The sequence below is a fragment of the Nelusetta ayraudi genome, unplaced genomic scaffold (genome assembly GCF_046127955.1).
Source record: "Nelusetta ayraudi isolate G7.1 ecotype Tasmania unplaced genomic scaffold, CSIRO-AGI_Nayr_v1 ptg000060l, whole genome shotgun sequence".
NCBI lineage: Eukaryota > Metazoa > Chordata > Actinopteri > Tetraodontiformes > Monacanthidae > Nelusetta > Nelusetta ayraudi.
In genome coordinates this window covers 5,300,026-5,324,572 of record NW_027466110.1, presented here as the reverse complement: position 1 = coordinate 5,324,572, position 24,547 = coordinate 5,300,026, and the positions used below count along the sequence as shown (strand labels likewise).

The 24,547-nt window shown below is 44.1% G+C and overlaps 1 protein-coding gene across 3 annotated transcripts; it reads right to left on the bottom strand.

Annotated features, from left to right (window-relative positions):
• Positions 1–9,478: 9,478 nt before the first annotated feature.
• On the bottom strand, positions 9,479–15,249 carry fastkd5 (FAST kinase domains 5). 3 transcript variants are annotated; one of them, XM_076039895.1, is made up of 3 exons: positions 15,043–15,247; positions 13,297–13,425; positions 9,479–12,485 (listed from the first exon to the last, which is right to left on the bottom strand). In XM_076039895.1, exon 3 carries the CDS (start codon positions 12,471–12,473, stop codon positions 10,050–10,052), a length of 2,424 nt encoding a protein of 807 aa, XP_075896010.1. In that variant the 5' UTR covers positions 12,474–12,485; positions 13,297–13,425; positions 15,043–15,247; the 3' UTR covers positions 9,479–10,049. The 3 variants fall into 3 exon arrangements, with proteins under 3 accessions (XP_075896010.1, XP_075896009.1, XP_075896011.1); XM_076039894.1 differs by lacking the exon at positions 13,297–13,425 and having other exon boundaries at positions 15,043–15,249; XM_076039896.1 differs by lacking the exon at positions 15,043–15,247 and having other exon boundaries at positions 13,297–13,795.
• Positions 15,250–24,547: the final 9,298 nt, after the last annotated feature.

The window sequence follows — 24,547 nt, the reverse complement described above, 5'->3', positions numbered from 1 at the left end:
TACCGCGAGCTGGAGTGCCGGCCCTCCAGCTGTCTCTCACCTTACCGCCACGTAATGCAATCAGTCATCACACGACGGTTAAGGCCCCCGCTTCGGACGACGAGAATTCCAATAACATCATATAAATTTCCATTAAGCCGCGTTGCCGTCTGCTCTTCGGGCAATTGATGCGGACGGACTTAATTTATGCTCAGGGGCCTCGCTCCCCAACGCGCCATTAAAAGCATACAGGACGCATTTATTATGTCATGAGACGGATGTTTTGTTTTTGGTTGTTTTTTCTTCCTGCTTCTATCGCAGCATTTTAGAATTCTATCCTGCTCTAAATACAACTGCAAGACAAAAGGAAAGTGCTGAAAGTGGAATCAGAATTTCATGTTTTGTTTCTGGCTCTGTTTCGTTTCAGTTCATGTTTTTACAGAAAAGGAGAGCAAGCTGTAGCAGAGATGTCTGAGGATATAGAACTGTGATTAAAAAAGTGTGATTTAAACTGCATATATATATATATATATATATATATATATATATATATATATATATATATATATATATATATATATATATATATATATATATATACATATATATATATATATATATAAAAATATATATATATATGTAATTGTATATTGATACTGACCTAGAGGCTAAATGACAGTTGGTGCGATTATTACTCCAGTGTGGAAGGACGGCAGGATAAATGTGATAGGACCGGCCATTCACCGTCCAATTTTTCCCCCCCGTCCCGAGCGCGTCCAACCCCTGAGCAATTAAAATGTGAAATGCGAAGATTCACGAGATATGCGTCATATTTTTCCCGCTCGGCTGTCAGCAGTAAATGTGGCTCAGTTTAAAGATTATGTACTCAGAAGTGGGTCGAAATGGTTGTCGGCAATTTGGAGATTTTGACGAAAGATTAAATGAACGTCAGTGGCACGTGGTCAGGAGATTAGCTTTACGCTAAGGAGTGGCAATGACTGTGTGCTGAATTAAAGATGCTGCTGCTGCCGCCGGCTGTTTTGGTTTTCTTGTTGTTTTTTTTTAAATAAAAATGGGCAAGGATTTTTTTGTTTTGCAACTGCGACTACAACAACCACGCATCCATCCATTTTCTGCAACCACTCATCCTGGAGTACACTGCAACAACTAATGATGATCATTTTAAAAAAGTAATGATAATATCAACAGTTGAATGATGTTCATAATGTGGTTGAATGCTGAGTTGCTGTTTTTTCTATATTTTGTATATTTATGTTTGTATATATGTATATTGATATATTTATATTAACAACTGGTAATAACAATAATTATAACAATCAAAATGAAGACAGTAACCACTTCTTCCGTCTGAATTCTAGCACATCCACCGTGTAAAGCTCCCACTCAGAGCACTATCACTCAAGGCCCAGTGGGTCCAGTCAGCGTCCTTTCAGTCGGCAGCGACTGCGGCGAGCTGCTCCTGAATCCTGCTGAAGATGGAGAGGAAACAGAGGAAAGTGAGTGAGTCTGCCGAAAAGTCGAGCGCTCCCTCCTTAGATGCAGTCGTTTCCTCAGAACCGCGTGCTATTTTCACACTCGCGGGAGAACAAAGGCCGACACTCTCCTCAGTGATCTCTTGCCATCGACTGCCTCTCAAAGGTTATTAAGCCAAACACTGCGGCGCATTCGCGGCTCGTCGGAGTTGCGATACGAGTGCGACGGGTGGATGGTTCATCCAATCGCCTCCATCCTTGCCTCGTATTTTTTTTCTTTTTTGCATGCAGCCACTTTTCCGCATGAAAGAAATGCAGCAGATTTGGGAAACGTTTTGTGTGCTGTGCACACAATTACAGCAAGTGGACTATCTTGAATGAACATCAGCGGCTAAGACCATTAAAACAGGGGCAAATGAAAATGGATTCAGAACACGTGCGCACGCCGTCAGGCAGGACGCTGATAAAAAGAAAAAAAAAAAGGCTGTAAGATATGTCGGCCTATCTACACGAGCTGGGAGGTTTTTCTGTTTTGTCTCTTTTAATTGGCCTGACCCCTGCTGCCTCGTCACGGCAAATGTCACATTTGACTGATTAATGCGCCGTGTTTGCTGAGCTCATGTCAATCTCCACTGTGTGGTGGCGGTCCGTGCGTCCGCCTGGTTGGTCGAGGGCAATTACGCAATGACGCCGCTCGCTCAAGAGTGGCCGTGAACTCAGATTGCACCGGGACGGCAACGTGTTTTTTTGGTTGAAATAAATAAAAAGGAAACAAATCAATGTTTTCCCTCTTCTCCTGCTTGCTTCCTTCCTCTTATCATACGGCCTCTAAATATAGATCCAGCGGGAGGATTTAATTACAGCACAACACTTTAATGACTTAACTTCCCGCTTCCTTAGCTAATGTTTGCTTCCGCTGAACTTGTGAACCTAGTCACTGGAAACCCCCCCTCCTCTGCCCACGCCCGGTGTTACAGCTGTTTGCGTTTAGTCGTCCCTCTTTAATGCGTCCTCCGGTCATGATGGATCTTTTCGCTGCTAATTTCTCTGTGGACTGCTTGAATTAAAATGGCACATACAGAATACCCAGCATTTACCCCATCATATAACACCCCCCTGGTCTCGTGGTCAGTGATTGTCCATCTATTTAAGGACATCAACATGACGTCCGCAATGAGGGGTCCAGTAACACGTGTCAAACTCAAGGCCTACGGGCCACAATTTAGCCCGACACCTAATTTTATGCAGCCCAGCAGAGCTTGAAATGTGTTCGATGTCTCATATATGCATATAGGCCTGACAATTAAAGTCTATGTCATGTTAAAGAATGCAGTGACCATAAACTGCCAGATATCAGCATCCCACCACTGACTTGAAGTGGATTTCTCCCGAGAAAGGCCAACATCAACAAATGAGTGCAGTGAATGCAATGAAGGCAATTTAAATTGCAGGCTTGAGTTAATAATGTGTTTGATGATAGTCATCTCAGTCAATTACTTGAAAGCATTGATCTTTGATCGATGGAGCAATGTGGGTTCCATAATCTGATTGAATGATGACCGATAAATTGTAAGCTCTTATTTTCAAATAACACATCCGTGCAAATGCGCGCACATTATTGCTCACATCATATTTATTTATCAGAGGCAACTACTTTATAGCTCTGTTAAGGAGTGATTACACTAATCCAGTCACGCATGCTGTGCACGACACCTGGTACGTCTGAGTGGCATTTCGCTGCAGCGACGGGAATCTGCTCCCTAATTTATTTTGAAAAGCGGGATGAGATGCAACAGTGCTCATCGAAATCCACTCAAATCCGAAAGGTTTACCCCCCTGCCCCCACCCGTCTCGAAATGTGAAACACGCAAATCATGAACTTTTTCATTCTTCTCCTTCTTCTTCTTTAACTTAATAAAGGTCAATCAATAGCAAACGCAAACACGAGTGCTGAATGCAAAAACGCTCCATCAGCTCGGGTCGGCCGAGGAAGTGTGTTCGGAATCTTAAGGCGCCAGCAGCACAGTCGCTGTATTGAATTCCGAGGCCGAAGACGGCGGGACAGAATGGTTCTCAGAGACACCGCGGCCCCGTTTTAGCTCCACCTCGTACCTGCACAGTCATCTATTGTCATTGGCGAAGGAGGGGAGGGTTGGCGGGACGAGGGAAACGATTTGCATGTATCTGCCTAATCCCTACCTGTGGCTTGTGAGCGTTCCAACTCAGGGATCTGTGTCGTCTGTGAAGTGCCCCTACCCTACCTCCTACCCCCCCTCCCTCCGCTGACAAGCAGCGGTAGGGGTCTTGCATCAATGCCAGCAGAATATGTGACATCGGGATTTGTCTGCTACGTAACAATGGGGCACACGCGAGGCGCTGCGATAACTCAAGGAACGTCGATGCCAGTGCAGGCACCAGACTGCACTGGATTAGCAAAATAAAAAAAAAAGAATTGAAATGCAAATAAGGGAGACGGTGGAGGTGGTGGTGGTGGTGGGGGGGTGGGGAGGTTTACTGAGAGAGCATTCACTCTGGCAGAGCCTCCTCCATTAACGGGTGAAATACTGGTGGCATTATGAAGTGTCTCCGCCTAATGGACACTCACTGTCATTTAGCAGCTTTCTGCTCACTGCCATTAAACTCAAGGCAGTTCGGCGCGTCCCTGTCACCTGCGAGAGACGGACGGCGGGGAGAAACGGCCGCGGCACCTCTGCCGCCGAGATCACAGTTCTCCGGAAATGCGCACACTGATCCTGTAATCTTTCCCACTCAGGCCAGTCGAGCTATTAAACTGGTGCACGGCGAGACCGCCAGTCCCGAGCAAGTCATCGGAAACCCGAGCCATTTCACTGACTCGTCGTGACTCATGACTATTCATCTCCATTAAGTCGTCCCCACTGCCTGCTAGCTAGCTAACGGCAAAGAAGATGCCAGACAACATGTTGTTGCGCGACGGCTCTCTGTCTGCAATAAATACATCAAGTTAATGGCTGTAATGGCCCTGCGGAGGGGGAATGGCAACAGCTATGGTTTCTTGTTTCAACTCCGCTCCCTCCTTTTCCCTCCCTGCTATGAAGCTGAGCCGCGAACGAATAAATCGCTCTGGTGCTCACAGTAGCGGGGCCCCACTCACAAAACCGACAAATCAGTCACTTGAGACTTAAAATAAATGTTTCATTTCTGAGAATTATTGTTATTTCAGCTTCAGAATGAAACAGATCATTTTCCTCATTTCAAATCAGCGGTTATAGCAGTATGAATCAGTGGGGATTGGGAGTGGGTGGAGCTTGTGTGCAAAACATGGATTTGTGCACACTCGGGTTGACGGTGACGTGAATGACTCGAAAACCCAGCTGTCTTTGGTGTGTGGCTCTTACGAACTCAAGTCAGTAAAGAGAATGTCCTATTCCCCGTCTCTATGGGGAATATATTCTAGACACGTTTGGGCCCCGCCAGTGTCGGCCTGCGCACGCCGCGGGAGCTGACGCACCGGTGATGAGATAACGCGCTCGCCCCTATACGCGGATAAGGAATTTATTTTGGGCCCCAGCCGGCAAGTTTGCGTTCGACTCCAAAGAAAATGGCACTAAATGAGAAAGTGAATCATCTCAACTTCAAAAGCACGATTCCTGCACACCCTGAAGTGTGAAATCTGTCGCTGCGGGGTCGGCACTGACTTGAAAGTAGCCGAATGTGAATTCTTTTTCATACTTTCTTTTTCCATATCTGCTGTGAAAGAAAGGTATTTACTGACGACTCCCTGTTCTGTCAAAAGGTAGCCTCTCCATAATCCCCTTGAAGGTGTATCTGTCTTTTCAAGGGTTTCAAAAGGTGGATTTTTTTTTTTTTTTTGCTGAAAACCTTACAAAGCTTTTAAAAACACGATCCTTGCGTTTTCCTTAAAACTGTCCTCTTATTTTCCCTCGCGCACTGTGGTGCACGTGTCAGACTTATTGTCTCATTGTTTAAAACCAAAGTCACGGTTTGTTATTCCATCATTTTCTGTAGCCACAATGCAGCGTTTCCCGCGCGAAGAGTGCTCTCTAGTGGCCAACTGTCAGAACTGCGCGGACGTCACGTCCCCGTCCCGATTAAAGAGAAGTTGCACAAATGAAAAGGTTTCTTTTCCCGGCAACTTCCTGCGGCTCCACCTGGGGATCTGCACATGGTTTCAGGCACGCAGACAGATGACGTTTCAAGCAAATTGAATTTTCTGAACCTGTCTTTCCAAGCAACCCATTTATCCCCCTCCTCCTGCTTTTTCCACTTGTCTCCCACCAGGAGGTGATTGAAGGCAACAAAAGTGGGGAAGGTAATTACAACCGCAGATCTGTGCCTGCTATTTAAAGCTCTCACTCAACTGGTGATTGAGTAAGCTATTAGAAGGTGCCATATAATACCCCATTTTCAGGTCCACGTCTTTCATCCACTACTCCAGTAACAGCCTTGCTCAATTACCCCCACCGCTGGGGGGGGGGGGGGGGGGGGGCTCCAGAAGCTCCACAAAAAAAACATTATTTAATTCTCCGCTTCCTCCTAAAACTGATGCTTCGATATGCCCGCTACATGCTTCTGTAACCGAAGTATGGAGAGAGAGAGAAAAAAAAAACAACTGACAATTTAAAAAGTGTGGTAGACACATCCCAAGGTACGTTTTATATACATTTACATAAAACTTATAAATGGAATAAACTTCAATACATGCAACCGGCAATAGTATCCAAGGAGGCTGGGCAACATGACTCTTTGGGACGAGGTCACTTCTTCCTCTCACACCTGCGTTTGATTGCTCTTTGCTTGACGGTGGCTGCTTGGCAGCGGGTGTTGCTTTACGCCTGTCAGGTCCTCTCAGTTCATGTTGTGTACGGCCTTTTGCTTGTTCATCGGTGGGTCATCTCTGTATGTTCTGTAGCCTAAACTCAAGTTAGCTTGCATGCTAGCATACGACGTACACCGTTATGCCATTTTCAGTCAGCATTTATGTTGATGCTGTGATGTCAGCCAGTCGTAATGATCTGCTGGAATTTTGTTTTTGAAGTTTGAACTTCAGCCCTGGACTTTCGGCCCTGTGGGTGTTTTTAGTTCATCTTTATGTAATTGTTTTTGTTTGTTTTGTGTCATCCAGCCAACTGGCAACTTGTCCAGAGTGTATGCCTGCCTTCGTACGATGACAGCTGGGATTGGCTCCAGCAAACCCCTGTCCCTGAGTGCAGGAGAAAGCAGGTACCAAAGAATAGATGTTATCCACCCTTAAGTAAATTGTGTTTATGTTCATTATCAAAAGTAGTATATCAATTGTGTTGTGTTTAATGAGACAGGTGATTATGATTCACAACAAATTAATTTAGATGATTCCTCCTGACCCTGGTCAATGCTTTTGTTATTCTTCTTGTTGCTGCTGCTGCTGCTGCTGCTCCCACCTTCCATAGTGCTGAGTAGGATCATAATATTTCCTTACACTTTTACTGTGGAAGCTTTCAGGGAGCTTTTGTTGGCCTGTATAACCTACATAAAAGTTTAAATAAGGCATTTATAAACCTTTGCATTTTTGTTGGTCATTTGTGTTTGAGTTTGCAAACTAAAATTAATATTTGAGCTATATTTAATCCTGGTGTTGTGTTTTTATGTGCGTGCACACTGGTTGAGTGTCTTGGCACTGCCGTGGGGGAGGCATCTATGCCCTCTGTGGCATCAAAAATTGCACATTCAAGCATGCGCTCTCTCTGAAATGTGGAGAGAGTAAAAAGTAACAAATGGACATTTATTTTTAAATGTCTTTGCCCAAGACACAAACTAAGTAGCACAATGACGGTAAAGTGAATTCTACATAAAGTGGCTCTTTTAAAACAATGTGCGACAGGTTTCTGCCTTAACGTCACAGCGTGGACGAAGCCCTCGGGGAGAGCTTTCACGCCGCAGGATTTTGTCTTTAATCCTCTTTCAAGGGACAGGAAATGAATGCTGGTTGTGTCTGTGTCTTAATGGGCCTGCTTGCCGTTAAAACAAGTATTGCTTCCAGCACCATTCTCTCGCCTTTCCTCCAGGAGACCTTGAAGCCGCTCTCGTCTGCTGCCGTAATGGGGCAGCTGGCAAGAAGCACTAACCCTGGTTTGTGGGTCGCAAAGGAAATGGGGATGTGGAGGGGGAGGAAGAGGAGGAGGAGGAGGAGACAGAGGCTTTTAGGGCGACACGACACACCTGTAGGCTTTCCAGGGTGTCACCATCCCAAGGTCTCGTCCCGCATTTTCTTTCAGGCCGTGACAAGGATATCCTGCCCTCGGATGTTCTCTTACGCCAGGGCAACTCCAGCACGCTGTCAGAGAACAAAGATATTTTTTCCATTTTCAAAATTTAGTTCACTTCAATGTCCATTGACCAACAAACCATTTTGTCTTGCTTTCTGAGAGGACAGAAAAGTATAGTTCAGCGCATTTGACGTCAGCGGCAGACAAAAAAAATAAATATATAGCTTTTCCATTCCACAGAGCTCCTTTATGTCCATACAAGCGCTGTCAAAATAAAGTTCAACCAAGAACTGACTGATTGTCTGACTTTGGCTATTCACCCGTATTTAGTTTTAACTTCAGTCAAAATTGCCCTACCCTTGTACAGTAATGAGTTTCAGTCAGACCTTGGGCACTCAAAAAAAAACCTTCAAAAACCTGAAATTCTGCTGAATGTCGAATTTGAGATGGAACAGCTCCTTCAGAATATAAAAACTGTATTCTCCAGCCCACACTTATTATTTTTCCTCCTTATAAAACTCAGCAGCTATACAAGGTGACAGAACAAATATAATAATGTGTTCAAGGAAAAGAGGCTGCTTTTTTATTAGAACAACTGATGTTCATAGTTATTTGGCATGCATGGTGGGCCTGGTGGCACAATGAAAATTACTCACGATGTCGGCTGCAGTGATCTTAAGACAGCTCGCAGTCCAACGTGGAACGTCAACTCTGGCGCAGTGTGGCGGGATTCACTCAGCAGTCAATGGGGCAGCAGCCAGTCGGTCTCTGTAGCTTACAGCTTTGCGCTCTACATTTTGCATTCAGTTAAAACAATAGAGGAATGTACTCTGTGTCATAAATTCTGTAATACATCCCATTGTCGTAGGAGGCTTTAATGTTTCATGTTGGAAAGCACTACGGGGATTCAGATTCACGTTGGATGAAAATTCTAAGTCGGCTGTAAGTGGCGACAGCCCATGAATGTAGAGGATGACAGACTGATGACCTTAAAAGGAAACAGGAAACATTCCACAATTTTTTATTTTTTTATTTATTTTTTTAATATGCGTGTATTCCTAAACTGATGCAGGTCGGGAAAGACGATGTTGTTCTGGACTTGGACATTTCTGGACATGTAAACAGCGCATTTAGAAAATTCAGTTTTTTTTTTTTCTCGTCTTGCAGCACTATTGCCTCACATCTCCAGTGGCACCGGAGCGTGCGCCATCATCCTGCAGATGCATGGCTCTCTCCGCCGTTGTGCACAATTTATTTATTTATTTTGAAAGACCTGCATCGCTGATCTCTTTCAGGACGGCTCCCTGACGCCAGTCCCCACTGAGCAGCCACATCCAAAATATCGCAGCGCTCCCATGGCTCGCTTCTCATGAGCGGCCCCAGTAAGGGCGGCTAGACGAACTTTATTATGTAAAAGTTGGCAGGGTTGCAACAAGGGGAGTTACACAACAGAAGCGACTGAGGTTGACTGGTTTTGGAGAGGAGCAAGAGAAAAGGAGAGAAATCTGTCACTGCAGGCCACTTTATGTTGCAGTAATCTGAATGTGTGCGCGGCAGCACGTGAACAGGAATAATAATGGAATATTGATTTTCAGCAGCAATAGAAACAACCTAATCAGAATATTGTGTGTTATATTATGTGATTACTGTGTGCATGTACACTTTGATTATCTCAGCTGATTTTGTTATGGCATTTAATTTGCTGAACTGAAAACAGTTACTGTGTGCGGTGATAGTGTAACACAATGTCGACAAGTACGATGAAGAGTCAAATGCAATTTTAATTTGCATAGTGTTCACAAAAATGTCCCCAATTGTCACATATTTTAACAAAAATACTTGTACATATAAAATATGCCCAACATAAAAAATAACACTTGCAATCTTTCAGCTGCATGAATAAGTCATTTGTTTGGAAGACAGACCAACGGTTTTCTTTTGAAATTCATGACCTGCTGTTTTTCTTTATAAATTATAATTCTGGGTAAAGAATCTTTCAAAATGATGCCTCCTGTTTAGACAAAAGATCTGAGAAAGCTCTGGCAACATCACAGTGATAATCTTCTGCAATTAATGGACATTTTAATGCACAAACACTTCCTCTTGAAAATACTCATCAGATGAATCAGCAAATAATCATTTTCTTGTTGCTGCCCAGACAAACAAACATAAAGCAGCAGACAAAGACAAACAAACCCCATCAACAAACATTTGTCCATCGTGTTACAAGGATGCTTCCAGTGCAGGGCACTTGTGTAAATACAGGAAATTCAAGATTGCCCAGATTAGCAGCCACACTGTGGTGTTTTCAGACCTAGTCCGCCCTGAATGACTACAGGCTGCTGTAGACTTTGCAGTGCAGGTAGGCCAACTTCTCAGTCTTGCTCTTCCTCAGCAGGGGGAGCCACTCCTGGTAGCTGAGCTCCACCACTCTGTAGCCGGCCTGCTTCAGCTGCCTCCTCTTCATGGCGTGAAGGCCCATCAGCTGCTTCGAGTGGTAGCAGTAATGGTTCCTGCTGGTGACCTGGATTGCGAGTCTCTCGATGCCTTTAGGGTCCTTTGGCTGCGGCGGAGGCCTGCTGGGTCTGATCAGGGCGTCCGTGATGTCGCTGGTCAGGACGAGCCCCGTTTCAAACAGGCTGCTGCCCTCGTCAGGCTCTATTCTCTCCAGCAGACGTTTGGCTGGAGCGGACGGAGCTGTGGGCACGGCGGTGTTTTTGGTGTTTTTCAGCTGTGCAAGAAGTTCGTCGGTGATGGTGACTCCTACATTCATTCTAGCCCAGTCGTGATGAGAGAGCAGCTGGGGTGGACTGCTATCCGGAGAGGAAGCCGCTTTCTCCGACTCCAGCTCCACAGGTACGGGCTGCCCCTTGGAGTCCAGATGCACCTCCAGGTCGATGGAGCGGGTGTGGGGCAGAATCATTCTTTTGCGCACAAACTTTTCGCCACCGAGCAGGTCCTGCAGAGCCGCCTCCGCCTCCAGAACCTCTGGTTTCTGGCACACGTCCGACTGGGCGAACTTCCACAGCATCTCCGCCACCTCCTTCCTCAGCTCGGGGCTCAGCCGCGGGCCGGTCCACTGCGGCAGCTCCAGAGCCACGGCCCCATCCAGAGTGAAAAGGTCTTTCTTCAGTTCCAGCTGTGTGGATTTCAGCGCCAGCTTGATGAATTGCGGACTCAAGGCCAACGCAATGAGGTCCTCTGGGAACTGGGAGACAAACGCCAGGCCGAGGAGAGCGGTGAGCAGGTGCTGTGGATACTGTTGGAACTCCACCTTTCTCTGTCTCAGGGCGTCCATCAGGCTCGGGTAGAACCCGGGGCTCTGATCCGGTGCAAAACCCAACGTTCCAAAGGCCCACAGCAGCTTGCACGAGTCCTTACTCCTGCAGTGCGATACCAAGAGCGGAACTCTCTCGGCGATTGCTAAAAGAATCTCATCGTTCCGACAGTGCAGGGCCGAGCAGGCCAGAGTCACGTGCATCAGGCCTTGGACGCCCATCCGGTGGGCTCGTCGGGGGACTTCCTCCGCCATGGCGTCCAGCCACGCCCGGTGATACAGGTAGCTGAAACGCAGGAACTTCATCACGTTCACCAGGGCAAAGTCGCTGATCTCCTCTACGTGCGAGAGCGCCTTGTCCACTACCTGAGTCACGGCGCCTTCTGATAACGATGTCCTCGATTTGAACAGAGCCAAGCACACAGCGCCCACCTCCTCGGGGTGCAGCTGATGCAAATTGTGCAAGAGGAGCTGCTCCAGGGGGTGGATCAAGTCTCTTGGGCATGACCGGCCTTCTCCTATGATGTACAGTAGATGCACCAGCTCCGGGACCCCTATTTTTGGGCGGCACATGCGGACCGACTGGTAGAGGTGCTCCAGGAACTCTGGGACCTGCCTCTTGATGCAGCGCCACAAGTCCGCGGCGAGCAGGAGCTGGTGGAGACTCATGTGGTCTGCGCGGCAGCAGAGCTCGGCTTCATACAAGCCCAGGATGGTGTGAGAGGCGGGCAGCTCCAGCCACGCGAACGACTGCAGCACCTCCAGCAACTGGGGGGTAGTGAAGAGGCGAAGGTGTTCCACGGAGTACCGCAGGAGCATGACGAAGCGTTGGTCGCTCCTCAACAGCGAGACCCTCTCGGGGTGCAAGCAGCGCAGGTCCGCGAGAAACTGGGTGACGTCAGTCGGTTTAATGCGGCCCCTTAAAACAGTCACTTTTTGGAGCAGCACCATGGCCTCGTCCCACTCAATCTGGTGCGGTCGCAGGGTGAGGTCGAGGGTCATGGCTGCGTACTCCGGCTGGCATTTGAGGAAGGCACGTGTGTCCACCTTGACATCTGGCGGGATGTGTTTGAGTGGCATCGGTGGCACCTCACGATGGGACTGCTTGTTAAAGGCCAAGTCGAGTAGCGTGTTCTTGGTGCTGGACAGTCGCCTGGAGCAGCTCACGCTGTAGCGATTGCCCTGTTGCCAGAAGGAGGGTGCAAGGGTGGAGAAACACTCGTCCTCTCCATCTCTGTCACCGAGGCTCCGCGAAGTTCCAAAGTTACTTACGGCATAATAGGAGCTGGGATTGTAGTACAATCGGTATACATCGTGAGGAGGGGCGATGTTGTGGTGCAGCACACCTCTCCTCACTTCCTGATCTTCAGCCTCGTCCGTGAGCTTGACGCTCACATGCTGAGCCTGGGTGGAGTCTTTTCTCAGGGTGGAGAGGGAACAGAGCCTGGGCGCCCGCCGGCACAGGACGCTGGCAGCCATCAGTGTGTCAGGCTGAAACAATAATAATAATAAAGAAAGAAAAAAGAGAGAGTTAGTTAAATGCTAAAAACAGGGCTGCAGCTACATCCTCGCAGCTTTGGAGAGACGTAAAGCTCAGATGATATTGATGGAGGATCATAATTTCTTCAATCTGAAAACTAAAATCCTGGGTGTTTTGCTTGTACATACACATCAGATGTACAACTTTTGTCATTGCACTTTATATTCATTAATATAACTGCATTTTAATCACTACATGAGTTGATAAGAATACAATTTAACATTTCCATTTCACATGAGTGGAAAACCAATACACAACCATGCGCTGTCTAATGTATACAGCTGCTGTTTTTTGTTGTTGTTGTTGTTGGGGTTTTTTTGTTTGTTTTTTTAAATTATTATTAGTGATATTGTCATAAAAGAGACCACTGTCACAATAAGTCACGTTATTCATACTTAAAGTTGAGAGCCACTTTCACAGCTATGCCAATTTAAACTAAACGTATTTGACTGCGTATACAATTGTTTGCCAAACTACCATTAATGCGGCTTCAAACGTTTTTGTCTTTACAGAAAAGTCTCTACACGCTACAATTAAGCCAACCAACTGCAGTGACACAAAACGAAGGCAAATCATGAATCTAAAGAGTTATCCGGCCGAATGACCTGATACAAAGTCTGACTAGGTAAAGCTAAATTTGACAACAGCACGTTTTATTCTTTCAAAAAGCAGGTCAACGCACTATTTTGGGGCTGACCGGATCGACTGGTCACGAAGCTGATGACACACTTACATTGCTTTACATGTACATATTCTACTTACCTTTAAATCGTCTATGTAGTCATGTCATCTGCTGCACGGACATGCAAGCTAACAAACGCGTCGTTCAGAGGAGAGAGGAAGCGGCACGGTACAGCAGTGGAGACCAGTCCGGAAACCCACTGTCGACGCCTTCAAAATAAGACAAATATCTATGTCTTATCTCTCTCCGCGACTGTTCTTCGGATAAGATGACCTGTTTTTATTCTTTTTATAAGTTTTAACATTATTTCAGGAAGAAAACAAAAATAAGGGCCTTCAACTGCTCAATAAATTGTGTCATTCCGAAGTTTTGGCGTTTATTGTGGCGAGACGATATAACTTCCGTTAAGTGAGGCCGTCACTGAACCGCGTGTGACCTATGGGGGCACGGAAGAGTCAAATTTCAGTGGGAGTTGTTTTTTTTGTTTGCTTGTTTTACAAATACATAACTGCTGGGCTTTAACCAATATGTTAAACAATCCATACATAAAAAAGTATTACAGGTGCGAAGAAACATGTGTCTACCTTTATCTCAAGGTTCAAATAAAATAAGATTGACGCACAGACGTATGTTTTCCCCCCCATCTCCCCCCCTTTTTTTTTTTTAAATTCAGGCCTGTCCAATTTTCTAAGACAACAAATATCCTTTTGATTGCTTATTATATACATGGTGGTATATAGTTAGGCAAAGCTTTTTTGTTTTGTTTTGTTTTACATACTACCAAACTACTAAAGAAGGGCAACATTTTCTTTATTTTATGTGTATGGCTTGCGAATCTTAGAACTAAAACTGGTTCCACTAAAATTCTAAACAAAAAAAGGGGGGAAAATAAACATTTTAAAAATAAACAAAAAGTTTTATTGCCTTTGTTATCTATACAAAAATTCAACGAGTCACAACAACTAAATGATGTTTTTTTAATTTCTCTTGAACTTGTTGAACAAACAATACAAGATTTTGTTTGTTGGATTTTTAAGCCACAGGTTTTTTTCTTTCTTTCTTTCTTCTTCTTTTTCTTTGGCCTTGTAAGAATCCATTCATAATTTGTTTTCAAGTCTGGTTCAGTATTTTTTGAACTTTAAAAAAAAAAAGTAATTTACTTTAAGCTTTAATTCAAATATTACCTTTTAGGGAGTATGTTGCCGATTAGCAAATCCACACGTATGGACTTTAAGATAAATCAATGTAAAAATGCTTTTGAATAACCGAGTATGCAATTCACTTCAAACTAATTTTCATCAATCCATAATCCACTTAAAATTCTTAAGATATGTGAATCACATATTTAAATTAAAGAACATGAATGACATTGACTTGCATTATTTTGTTTTTTATGGTTATTGACAATGGCTGAAAGAGCATAAAGATTCCTGTTGACAAATTTAACACCCTTTCTGAAGGTCAGAAGTTTAAACAATTAAAAGTACAGCTAATAAATGAAAGATGTAGTTTTCTGGGAATGCTGTAAAGTGTGATTGATTTAAGCTTTTCGAATATTTAGAGATTTGTCTTTCATTTCTATTAAACTATCCCTATTTTGTTTGTATTTATCTTTATTTATTTTTAATGTTTATTTTTTTGTAGTATGGCATTTGTTCATTCTATACTCTGAACCACTTTTGTGTGATTTTACACATGGCTGGATTCAAAGGTGAAAGGTGAACTCAAATGACCTGCAGTTAAAAGAAGACAATTCCTTCCATTTATGCTTGAGGAACGCTGCCTATTTCCTTTCAGTGGGAGGAGCCATAGTAACAGAAACTCACCCATGTTGCTTTGCTGCTCACATTCAGTTTTGAAACCATGTGGTTTGTAAACTTATTTTACACTGGCTTAAGTGTAGTGTTCATTATAACTCCAGAAATAAGAAATTCCTCTTTACAGAAAAATAGACACAATTAATTATATAAATATGTTAAACACCAACTCATGGTGTCCAAAAAAAAGTTAGAGAAAAGAACAAGAATTAATAGTTTTATATAAATAAATAAAACAAAAATCACTATATACAGTGAAATGTTTTTTTCTAATTTCAAATGAAAAAGATGCAGCTTTTAAACAGTTTTTATATTTCTACAGATAAAAGGGAAATGTCCATGATCTCATATTTGTTACCACATGCATTTGTCATTTATTTTTATTTTATTTTTTTATCTTTGACAATTTAGTAAAATTACTCTGAAATAACTGACTTTACTTTCAAATAAAAAGTCAAACAAATGTTTTGATTAAGGACCATTTGTAGGTTATAGAGAGCAATTTAACCCTGTTTAAAGACATGTTTAGGGTGGAAATACTAAGAGAATACCTGCTAATATATCTTTTATTTGCAAACGAAATATGTAACACAAACGAAACTATCTGAAAACATCAGTGTAGGCTAACAACTGTTTGCGCTTTATTTTCATTTTGCTCTGTTCTTCATTAGTGTTTTTTTTTTTTTTTTTTCACGAACAGAGTGAATTAATTATTACTAATTTAGTTCAGGTGCTGTTTCGAGACTCCCCACTCATATGCACCGGGGATAAATTAGGTTAATTAGGGTCGAGGGAACGTATATCAGCATAACATGGGTGTGTGAAGCAGCTGCAGCAGCAGCGCGGTGCTCCGTCCGAAATTACAGCGGTGTATTTATTGGAAGTAGCTGCGTGTCGCGGCTGTTTACCGGCAACGTGAACTCAGCGGACAAGTGGCAGAGGAAGCAGCCCAGTTGATTTATGCTAATGAAGGAGTTGGCCTCTAGCTACGCTGGCTGGGAGCCGCCCTTCATTCACCACATGGTTAAGCCTCGACTCAACTCGCGCCACTTTCGCAATCTTACTACGACTCCCAAACTCCTCGCAAATCATAATAGGAGCACATGGTTGCGTTTTTCGGACTATCCGCCCGAGCGCGAACTCAGTTTTGTCAGCTCTTTGCCCCCCGTTTTCTCCCACAGTTTCACGGAAACCCACCCCCGAAAGCGTGCGACTGAAACGGGTAAGTCCACACAAGTGAGTGAAGATGGTGGATTTTTTTTTTTTTTTTAACTGTCTTATTACTCGCGTGGTTATCGGCGAGAAACCTGTTGTTGGCCTTTTTTTTTTTTTTTTTTTCGCGAGCTTGTCGAGGTGGGGGAAAGTACAATTGTCCCACTGTTTTGACGAGACGCTGGAGTCGTGCTTTTTGTCACAAATGCAAGAAGCGGGAGAAAGCGTTTTGATGATCAGTTTCCGCGTTGGAAAAGAGCGTTGCGAGAGGCGCATGGCAATCTCTCCTCCATGCTGGGAGAATGAGGGAGATTTGAAAAGCATGTGTCGCTGCCGCGGCGCGTCGCTCCCTCGCTCCACCAGGCGATTCCCCCCGCGTCTTCGTTATTTCCCACTTTGATTCGAGGGGTTACTTTATTTGGCTTTCGCACGCCCAACGATTTGGCGTCATGTTTTGGGGGGGAAATTTGTTTTCCCACCCAAGTTTTGCGCGCAGCGGTGTGCACTCAAAGTTGCCCCCCAGAACAAAGCAGCAGCACATGGGGTGGCTGCAGGCCCCGCGCCTTCGCTGCTAGCTCGTTGCTAACGCACGTCGACGAGTAGTAACCGTTAATACGGTCTGGCACCGGCTCTTGTCACGCTTTGACGTTTCTGAGTTGAAATGACCACGTCATAAGCACACGGATACATTGATATTGCCAACGAATTGCGTGGTTGGCCGCATTAAAGCTAACTTGGCTGAAGGCAAGCGAAAGCAACAAGAGGGGGTGTTAGCCATACACTTAGCACGCCGACTTGTAGCCTTGATGCAAGCCTCGCTGTAGTATTTTCAAATTTCTGCGTTAAAGTCTCCGTCAAGCGGCAGTAGAGCCACCGCCTGGACAGTTGGCGTTTACAAAAACGTTGCTTTAGTCAGAAAAATAAGCGAGTAAGGCTTCACGCATGCCCGCATTGAAGTGTTGTGACGGAGCCGTCCAGTGCTAATAGCTTGTTGTGTGTTGTGCTGCTCTCACTAAGTTTGCAGTAGCTCGACGCGTACGCTTGGTGCCCCTGTTAACAATGTGTGCGCGCCGCACATCCAAGCGCGCAGGCTTTTTCTTTCCTTTTCTTAAGGTGCACATAGTCACTCGGGCCGATTGTGTTAAAATTGTGCGTCCAGCCATGCCAAGACAGCGGGGCTATTTTTTTTTTTTTTTTTAAAGGCAGTTAATGCGGACTCGTAGGCGCCATGTTATCGGTGGGGGGAGGGGTACAAGTCAGCAATGTGAACAGAGCGCAAGTGCTGTTTTCATCAGGCAACCCTGGTCCACGCTGAGGTGGCCCCCATCGAACTTTGTTATGGAGTGCGGCTACACATGTGAGCCCATCGCTGTTTTTTTTTTTTTTTTAGCCCATGTTCCCTACGAAACGTTTTATGTCGTTTGGGTCTCCAGCCCGCATGAGTTTCATCACAACGGATGGAAAGTGGCGGGTTGGAGGGAAGCTCGACCCCTGCGTGTTCAGGCCAAATGATCTGTGTGCAAAGGTGTGACTTGAAAAAAATGCCTCACGCTGAAGTTTACTGTTTTCATGTAATCTGACTTAAAAAGAAAATTAATCTCAAATTGAGGTTCTGTGCTTATGCAGTAAACGGCTGCTTCTAACCACGTTGCAGCACATCCAGCAACATGTGGGTTGATCAGGAGACAAAAGCTGAGGTGGATGTAAAGATTGTTTCCAGCATATCTTACTGAAGTTTCACACTTGTTCGAACCAATTAACAAATGTCTTGCATGATTGCAACGTGATGCTTCGGTTTATTTTTTTTCTCCTGATAATCGAATTTTGAACAAATTTTCCTCCCATTTAGATTTTATTTATTTTCCGTGTAGCTCGTTTAGTAACTTTGTTTCTATTGTAAGTGCTTCATCTTAACTTGTCTGTATACCGCTGACCATTTCTTCTTTCTGTTTGCAGACTCCTGTGTTGTATCGATTGTCTTCTGGACAGCAGCGCCTTGCGATTTAAAGCCATCCTGAATTACGACACATATAAACTGCTTGCGCTTGGTCTCAAATCACGATAGTGCCAAAGTGCTTACAGTGCAGGTAGTCTTTATTAAATCTACTGCAGTGAAGGCACTTTCAGCACTATTCTGATACTGGTAAGAGAAATTAAAGTAGTTTATTTTCAACTAGGATTAAGTGACTGTAAATGCTAAAGCCTCCTCTCAGTCCTGCTGTAGGGACAGAATCTCGCTGGCTTGGTTGCTGGTTTGGATCATTACAGCTCATTTGTGATTGACTTATTAGAATTGTCAATGTAGAGTTATTTGAAGTCAACATATGGGTTTCTATGCACTCAATATCAATTCTCTTTCAAAGATTGATTGGTCTTCAACTAGTGCTTATGCTAAGGTGCATCTAGTGCAGATAGTGAAGTAGACTAGCATCTACTGCCCTAAGTGCTCCTTCTGGCATAAGAGGCTAGGAATCCCCTCTGCTCATTGCATGCCTAACAGTGTATTTGAACACCCCTTTACTTTTCAGCAGCTCACAGTTAGTTTTGCATAGTTGCGCTGCAAGAAGAAATAAGTTGTGCAAATCTATGCAAAACTGACAGTGGTCTGCATTTCCATCAGGATCATCTTCCCTAATGAACTGTTTGGATGGTCAAAGGTGTCAGTAGTATTAAAGTGCTTATAGTGCAGGTAGTTTTCTGACACTCTACTGCAGTGTGAGCACTTAAAGTACTCCTAGATGCATCTTTCTTCGTGGAAAACTGCTGATTCTGCCTTTGCTAATGGGTCTCTGGTTAGTTTTGCTGGTTTGCTTTCAGCTTTTTTTACTCTACTGCTGTGCAAATCCATGCAAAACTGATCATGGCACTTAAAAAGAACCTGCCTCAAGTTGTCCCTTTCTGTGCAGGTTGGGAAAGGTGGCAATGCTTTGTGTTTGTGCGGTATTGCACTTGTCCCGGCCTGTTGAGGAAACTGGGAATTGTCCTGCACCAAGTTTTCCTGTGAAGTGGCCCACAAATGCAACGAGAACATGTTTTTATTTGTATTGTAACATTTGGATCAAATGTCCTTCGGTCATCTCTTCATTTGTGTCTGCGTTGAAGGCATTGCCTGATAACGTGATGTCAAATCATGGAATGCTGTTTAATGGCTGGTTTTGAAAATAAAATGCATTTCAATGAATTACTGTTGTCGTCCAGTTTTCCTTTATATTTAGAAATGTCTTCCACTGGCAATGTTTAATATTGCAGTGATTATTTGGTTATGGCGCTGCACTGATGGGACAAAATTTATCTTGTGTGTGGGAGAAACAATTATTTGGGTTTTAATAGATGAGGCCAAAAGAAGTCCACGTCTCTTTAACAATTCCAAAAATTAAGTGAAGTTACTTCGCTTTAAAAAAAGGCGCCGCTTGCTTTAATTTAAAAAGTATTATGTATCTGTGTAAAAGCTGTCCTTAATTATCTCGCTAGTAAATTAATTCCAGAAGAAGTAGCATTTATGTTCCGTCAAATGATTTCAGTGTAAATACTCTGCATTTCTCCAAAACTTAATATTCTGGAGTGGAGACAAGTGTAGTTCTAATATAGCCCAGCAGAGGGCGGTATCTATCAACACGTGCAATCTTTTTATGCCTGTCAACGACCATCTGAGCATGTTTATAAGTCACATTATCCTTTAGTGGTATTTGTTTAACACGCAAGAACCCACTCGAAAATTTACCACAACTAATGGCTGCAGTGACGTGTTAACAAATTTCTGGGCGGATTATGCATATTGCGGGGTCCATACATACTGAGATGAAATGTGTTCCCTGGGAAGTATTGGTTTTCTGGCTGAGCTTGTGGCACCAAATACATAGAAAGCCCATCAGTTACTAGCAAGGCATTAATGGCGGTTACATTTTGAGCACGATTTTGTTCCCCTTTTTTTTTTTTTTTTTTTTTTGTTTTTTTTGCTTCAAATCTATTTGATCAAGCAGCCACCAGCAGAAGAGAGTGCTGCACATTTCCTGCATGCCACACACACTTGCACATGCTGCCAGCCTCTGGCCAATGACTTTTCATTATACACAGCACAATATGTTTGGCTGGCAGAAGGGGAGCCGACCACTGGAGTGTTCACCTTTCATTATCATGTCCTCTTTACTTGACAGTCGAGATAAATGGGAAACATCCAGAGAGGACACGAACTCGGAGATGCATTACTGCCTGTCAGGCCGTGCCGAACAGCCGCGCAGCCTCCCTTCACTTTGACTCGACGACTGCAAAATCCCAAGCTTTCATTAGGCAGATTGCTGCGTGATTGAAGACTGTCAAATTAACGTTGCTGCTGTGGGCGTCGTGAAATGTTGAGACATCAATCATCTCGACATTAGGTTGGTTTGTACACACATCCTTATTGAAACTACTATACCAAAGTATATAATGCAAACAAAGGCTTTTGACGTTATTAAGCAATGTTTTTCACCGCACGATTGCACCGTCTCACTCATTTGAAAATGCTGGCGGGACAGCAAACGTTGAAACGGCCTCATTCCGGTGAAGAACACCTCGCTTGATTGCCTTTGTCAGCCATTATGGTATGGAAATCATGGGCTAAGTAATTAGTCATGAAGAGCTCGTGCTGAACAGACAAATGGCAGCGGTGGAACATCTGATGGCGCCGTCTGGTTATTGAACGCTTCGGCGTGTTGCTTTGGGATGTGTCATCGTATTATATTTGCTGTGGCACCTTGATAAGGGCGCCTCTCTTTAAACGCTATTAGCATGTAGCCAAGGGAAATGAGCTCCCGCCTCTTTGCAGATGCCTGTTGTCTCGAGTCATTCAAAGGCAGACTCTAATTAAGACGCTTTTCTCTCAGCCCAGAAGTGCTCTTTGCTCGGGATGTGTTGGGCTCGCTGCCTTCCTGCCTTGATTGTGTTGTTCATCTTCTCCCGGCTCATCTGTATTCAGGACGCTCAGCCTCGCCGTGTCTCTCTTGCGCTGAGTGATCGAAATTTACTTAGTCACCGAACTCATAACTAGCATTCACCACATTAAACTCGGGCCATAATCTACATTTTACTCTGTGCACTTAGCGCCATCACTTCTACTGAATGGGGGTGAATGGCAGCCAAATTAACACCACGGTTATCGACGCCGTGTGCTCCTCCTGTTCCCTAACAAATAAATCCTTGCTGGAAAATCTATAAACTGTGACTCCTTGATGATCACGCTGATTAGCGTCTGTTTGTGTGTGCCTACATTTCACAGGCTCCCCCAGAGCAATCAATTTTGCAGCGTTGTCACAGATTTCAAAGACAAAGGGTGTGGAATTTTGAGTGTGCAGATTTTTAAATCAGGTTGGGTTTTTTTTTAGGGGTCTGCTCAGCATCTGTTTGTCATGAATGTTTCTAGGAATGTGCATGTTGTCATTATGATACCTTGAATGTGAGTGGTGGCATGCACAAAAATGACATTATTTGTCTGTTTTTGGTGCAATCGAAGTATGATCTTATTTCACATGTGGCTTGCAAACATGCAGCAAAGAAAGTAAGACGAACACAGTCTCTCACGTATAAACCAAACACACACCACAACATCAATAACATCAAATGTGCCACCTTAGCCTTAAGCATGTTAGCTAGGAAGCAGATACTTCTGTCAGCTGTCGTCACTGCTTTTGGACACATTTTGGGTATGTGTGTACTCACAATGTAGTAAAGTATGCAATTTGGAGCAAAGCTCACATAATATCCGTACAGGATATCTAGAGTTGCCAACCGTCCCTTAAAATACACAATTGACAATGAAATGGTGTGAGTCCCGTTATAAATGGATACGGGACGGGGGTTTGTCCCGTATTTCTCAGTTGTCTTAAACGTAAGTGTGTTTTGGATGCAAACTCACGTTTCCATAGAGTTTGCATTCAAAACCGTAATCTACGTAGCTGCAGGCAATACCATTGCGCAACCCATCCACAACAACTGCGTACTGGCTGCGTAGCTTGTGTAGAGTAGGCTATGAATCAGGACCGCTTGTTCTTTTCAGCATTATTCATTTAATTATTTTGTAAAAGCCATGCATCCTGCACTTTATTGATTGTTGTGTAAAAATATGTTCAATTAAAAGATTTCAATACAATTTAAACATTCAGCTTATTTCTAATTGAAACCCTATTTTAAATCATGATTTACCACAACTGGCGAGCCACTGGCCTGAGATGGTCATGGCCCCGAGCACTGCGAGAGGCGTCCTTTATTTTTCTGAATGAAAGTTGGCAACACTAAGGATATGCATTTTTGAAAAAGCTGCAATCGGGGAATTTTTTTTCCTCCCCTGTTCAATGTTCTTAAGGCTACACAGGCCAGTGCCAGCACTTTTGCAATCATCAGAGTGTGACTGACTGGAGATATGAGCTCCTCGCACCACTTGTAGGCCTAATTGAATATTCAGGAGGGACCTCTGTGTGTGCGTGTGTGTTCATGTTATGTCTCGGGGGATTGTTTAATTCTGCTAACAGACACAAAAACGCTCGTGTCAACTGTTGTTGCTGAGCCTGCAACCCTGCTGCTGGCATCACGTCCGACGGGGGTCCGCTCCTTCAAGTGACCTCTGCGAGATAAACGGGCGCTCTCGCTCTCGCGGACTCCTCTTTACGACCGCGGGATGAACTCCCACTTTTAGGTATGCATATGGAACACCGCAGCTGTCAATTTATGCTAATGAGCTTTTTGAATTAGCCATGAAAAACTGTTTTCCGAGCAGGTTGATGAGGAGTTTTCACAAGGAGCTTAATCACAATCTTTTGTGCTGGAAACACTTGCTGACAGCGTGGCTTGTGAGGCAAGACATGGGCAGAATTTAAAGGGCCTCCATCTGAGATTAGGAAACGGTCTCTTAGCTACTCAGCACACTGTACAGGATCTGCTGTGATGTTAGTATGGAAACTGTAAAGGATAATAATTAAGGGTCTTATATTATACTCACTTTCTGATGTTTTTTTCTTTTTTTTTTTTTTTTAAATTCCAGTGGGGATGAATCATCTGCTAACTCTGCTCTGTTGCGCTCAAGACCCCAGCATCATTGTATATATACATACAGTATATATGGTATTTGAAACAGAGGACAATATGTATATATGTGGCCCTGCGATGAACTGGCGGCTTGTCCAGGATGTGACCCTGCCTTCGCCCTATGACAGCTGGGAGAGGCTCCAGCAGAACCCCATGACCCTGAGCTCAGGAAGAAGCCGGTATGGAAGATGAATGAATGAATGAATGTATATATTGTATAAACACCATATAATGGACTTTTAGTGTCTGTAGTCCTGGGTTGCTTGCTCTTGCTATCATGCAACCACATACATAGATAATATGTCAGTGGTCTGAGAGAGTTAATATGGTGCACAGTTCGTTCCTGTTGCAGAAGTCTGTATGAATTTTGTTCTTGTCTTGAGGTTTTTTTTTTAATATTTTACCTTTGAAATCTAATATCACCTTGAATACATAATTAATTTGGGTGAATGCACCAAGTTTTATCCTTGGGAACTCTAGCAGCCCCTGGAAGGACCCTGAAAGCCCACTGCAGCGAGTGCTTCTGTCTTAAACCAGACCGCGAAATCACACAAAATGTCCTTAACCACACCGTTTCACAGCCGCCAATCTGTGGCCTATTTTATACTCAACCCCTGCAGTCACCTGTCTCTCATTCCTTTTCCAAAGGGGGGGAGTTCAGAGTTCCCCGTGGCTTAAAAACCTTTCTGAAATCTTATTTCATTGGCTCAACTAATTTTCTGAAGGCCAAGCGTAGTCAGAGGTTTCAGCAGCGGAGAAGTTGAAGCACTCGCTGCTCTTTAAATTCCTCCTGCACCAGCAGGTCTGAGTGACATTTTCCAGAGGGTTGCGAGAGAGGTTGTGTTTAATTTGCTTCACACCTGTGTTTCCCTGCTGTTTAATCTTTGATTTTGTTTCAAGGCTCACTTTTGAAAATGTTTTCATTCGTTACCAAATCATTTCACTTGTCTCTCCTTTTTTTTTTTGAACACTGCAGAGGAGGAATATTTCCTGTTTATGGGCGCAGAAAACTAGATTATAATGAGTGTGGGCACTATCACTTGGATTTATTTCTGTTTAAACTGGCAAATGTTGATGCGACATCTGAGTCTATTTGTTCGTGTTACGGTGCGACTAATCCCAAAATGCACCAGGTGGGATTCGGTCCATGTAAACAGCGACAGCTTAACGTGCAGTTCCCACATTTTTGTTGTTTCCGGGTGCTGTTGTTATTTTAATTGAGCTCCTTGAGTTGAATACATTGCCT

What these genes read in the sequence shown, in the direction of transcription:
- fastkd5 (XM_076039894.1), bottom strand. Translation starts at nt 15,081, where the DNA reads ATGGTTTCAAAACTGAATGTGAGCAGCAAAGCAACATGG. An exon ending in TGAGCAGCAAAGCAACATGG is followed by an intron (nt 12,486 to 15,042) that starts GTGAGTTTCTGT and finishes TTATTGTTTCAG; the next exon opens with CCTGACACACTGATGGCTGC.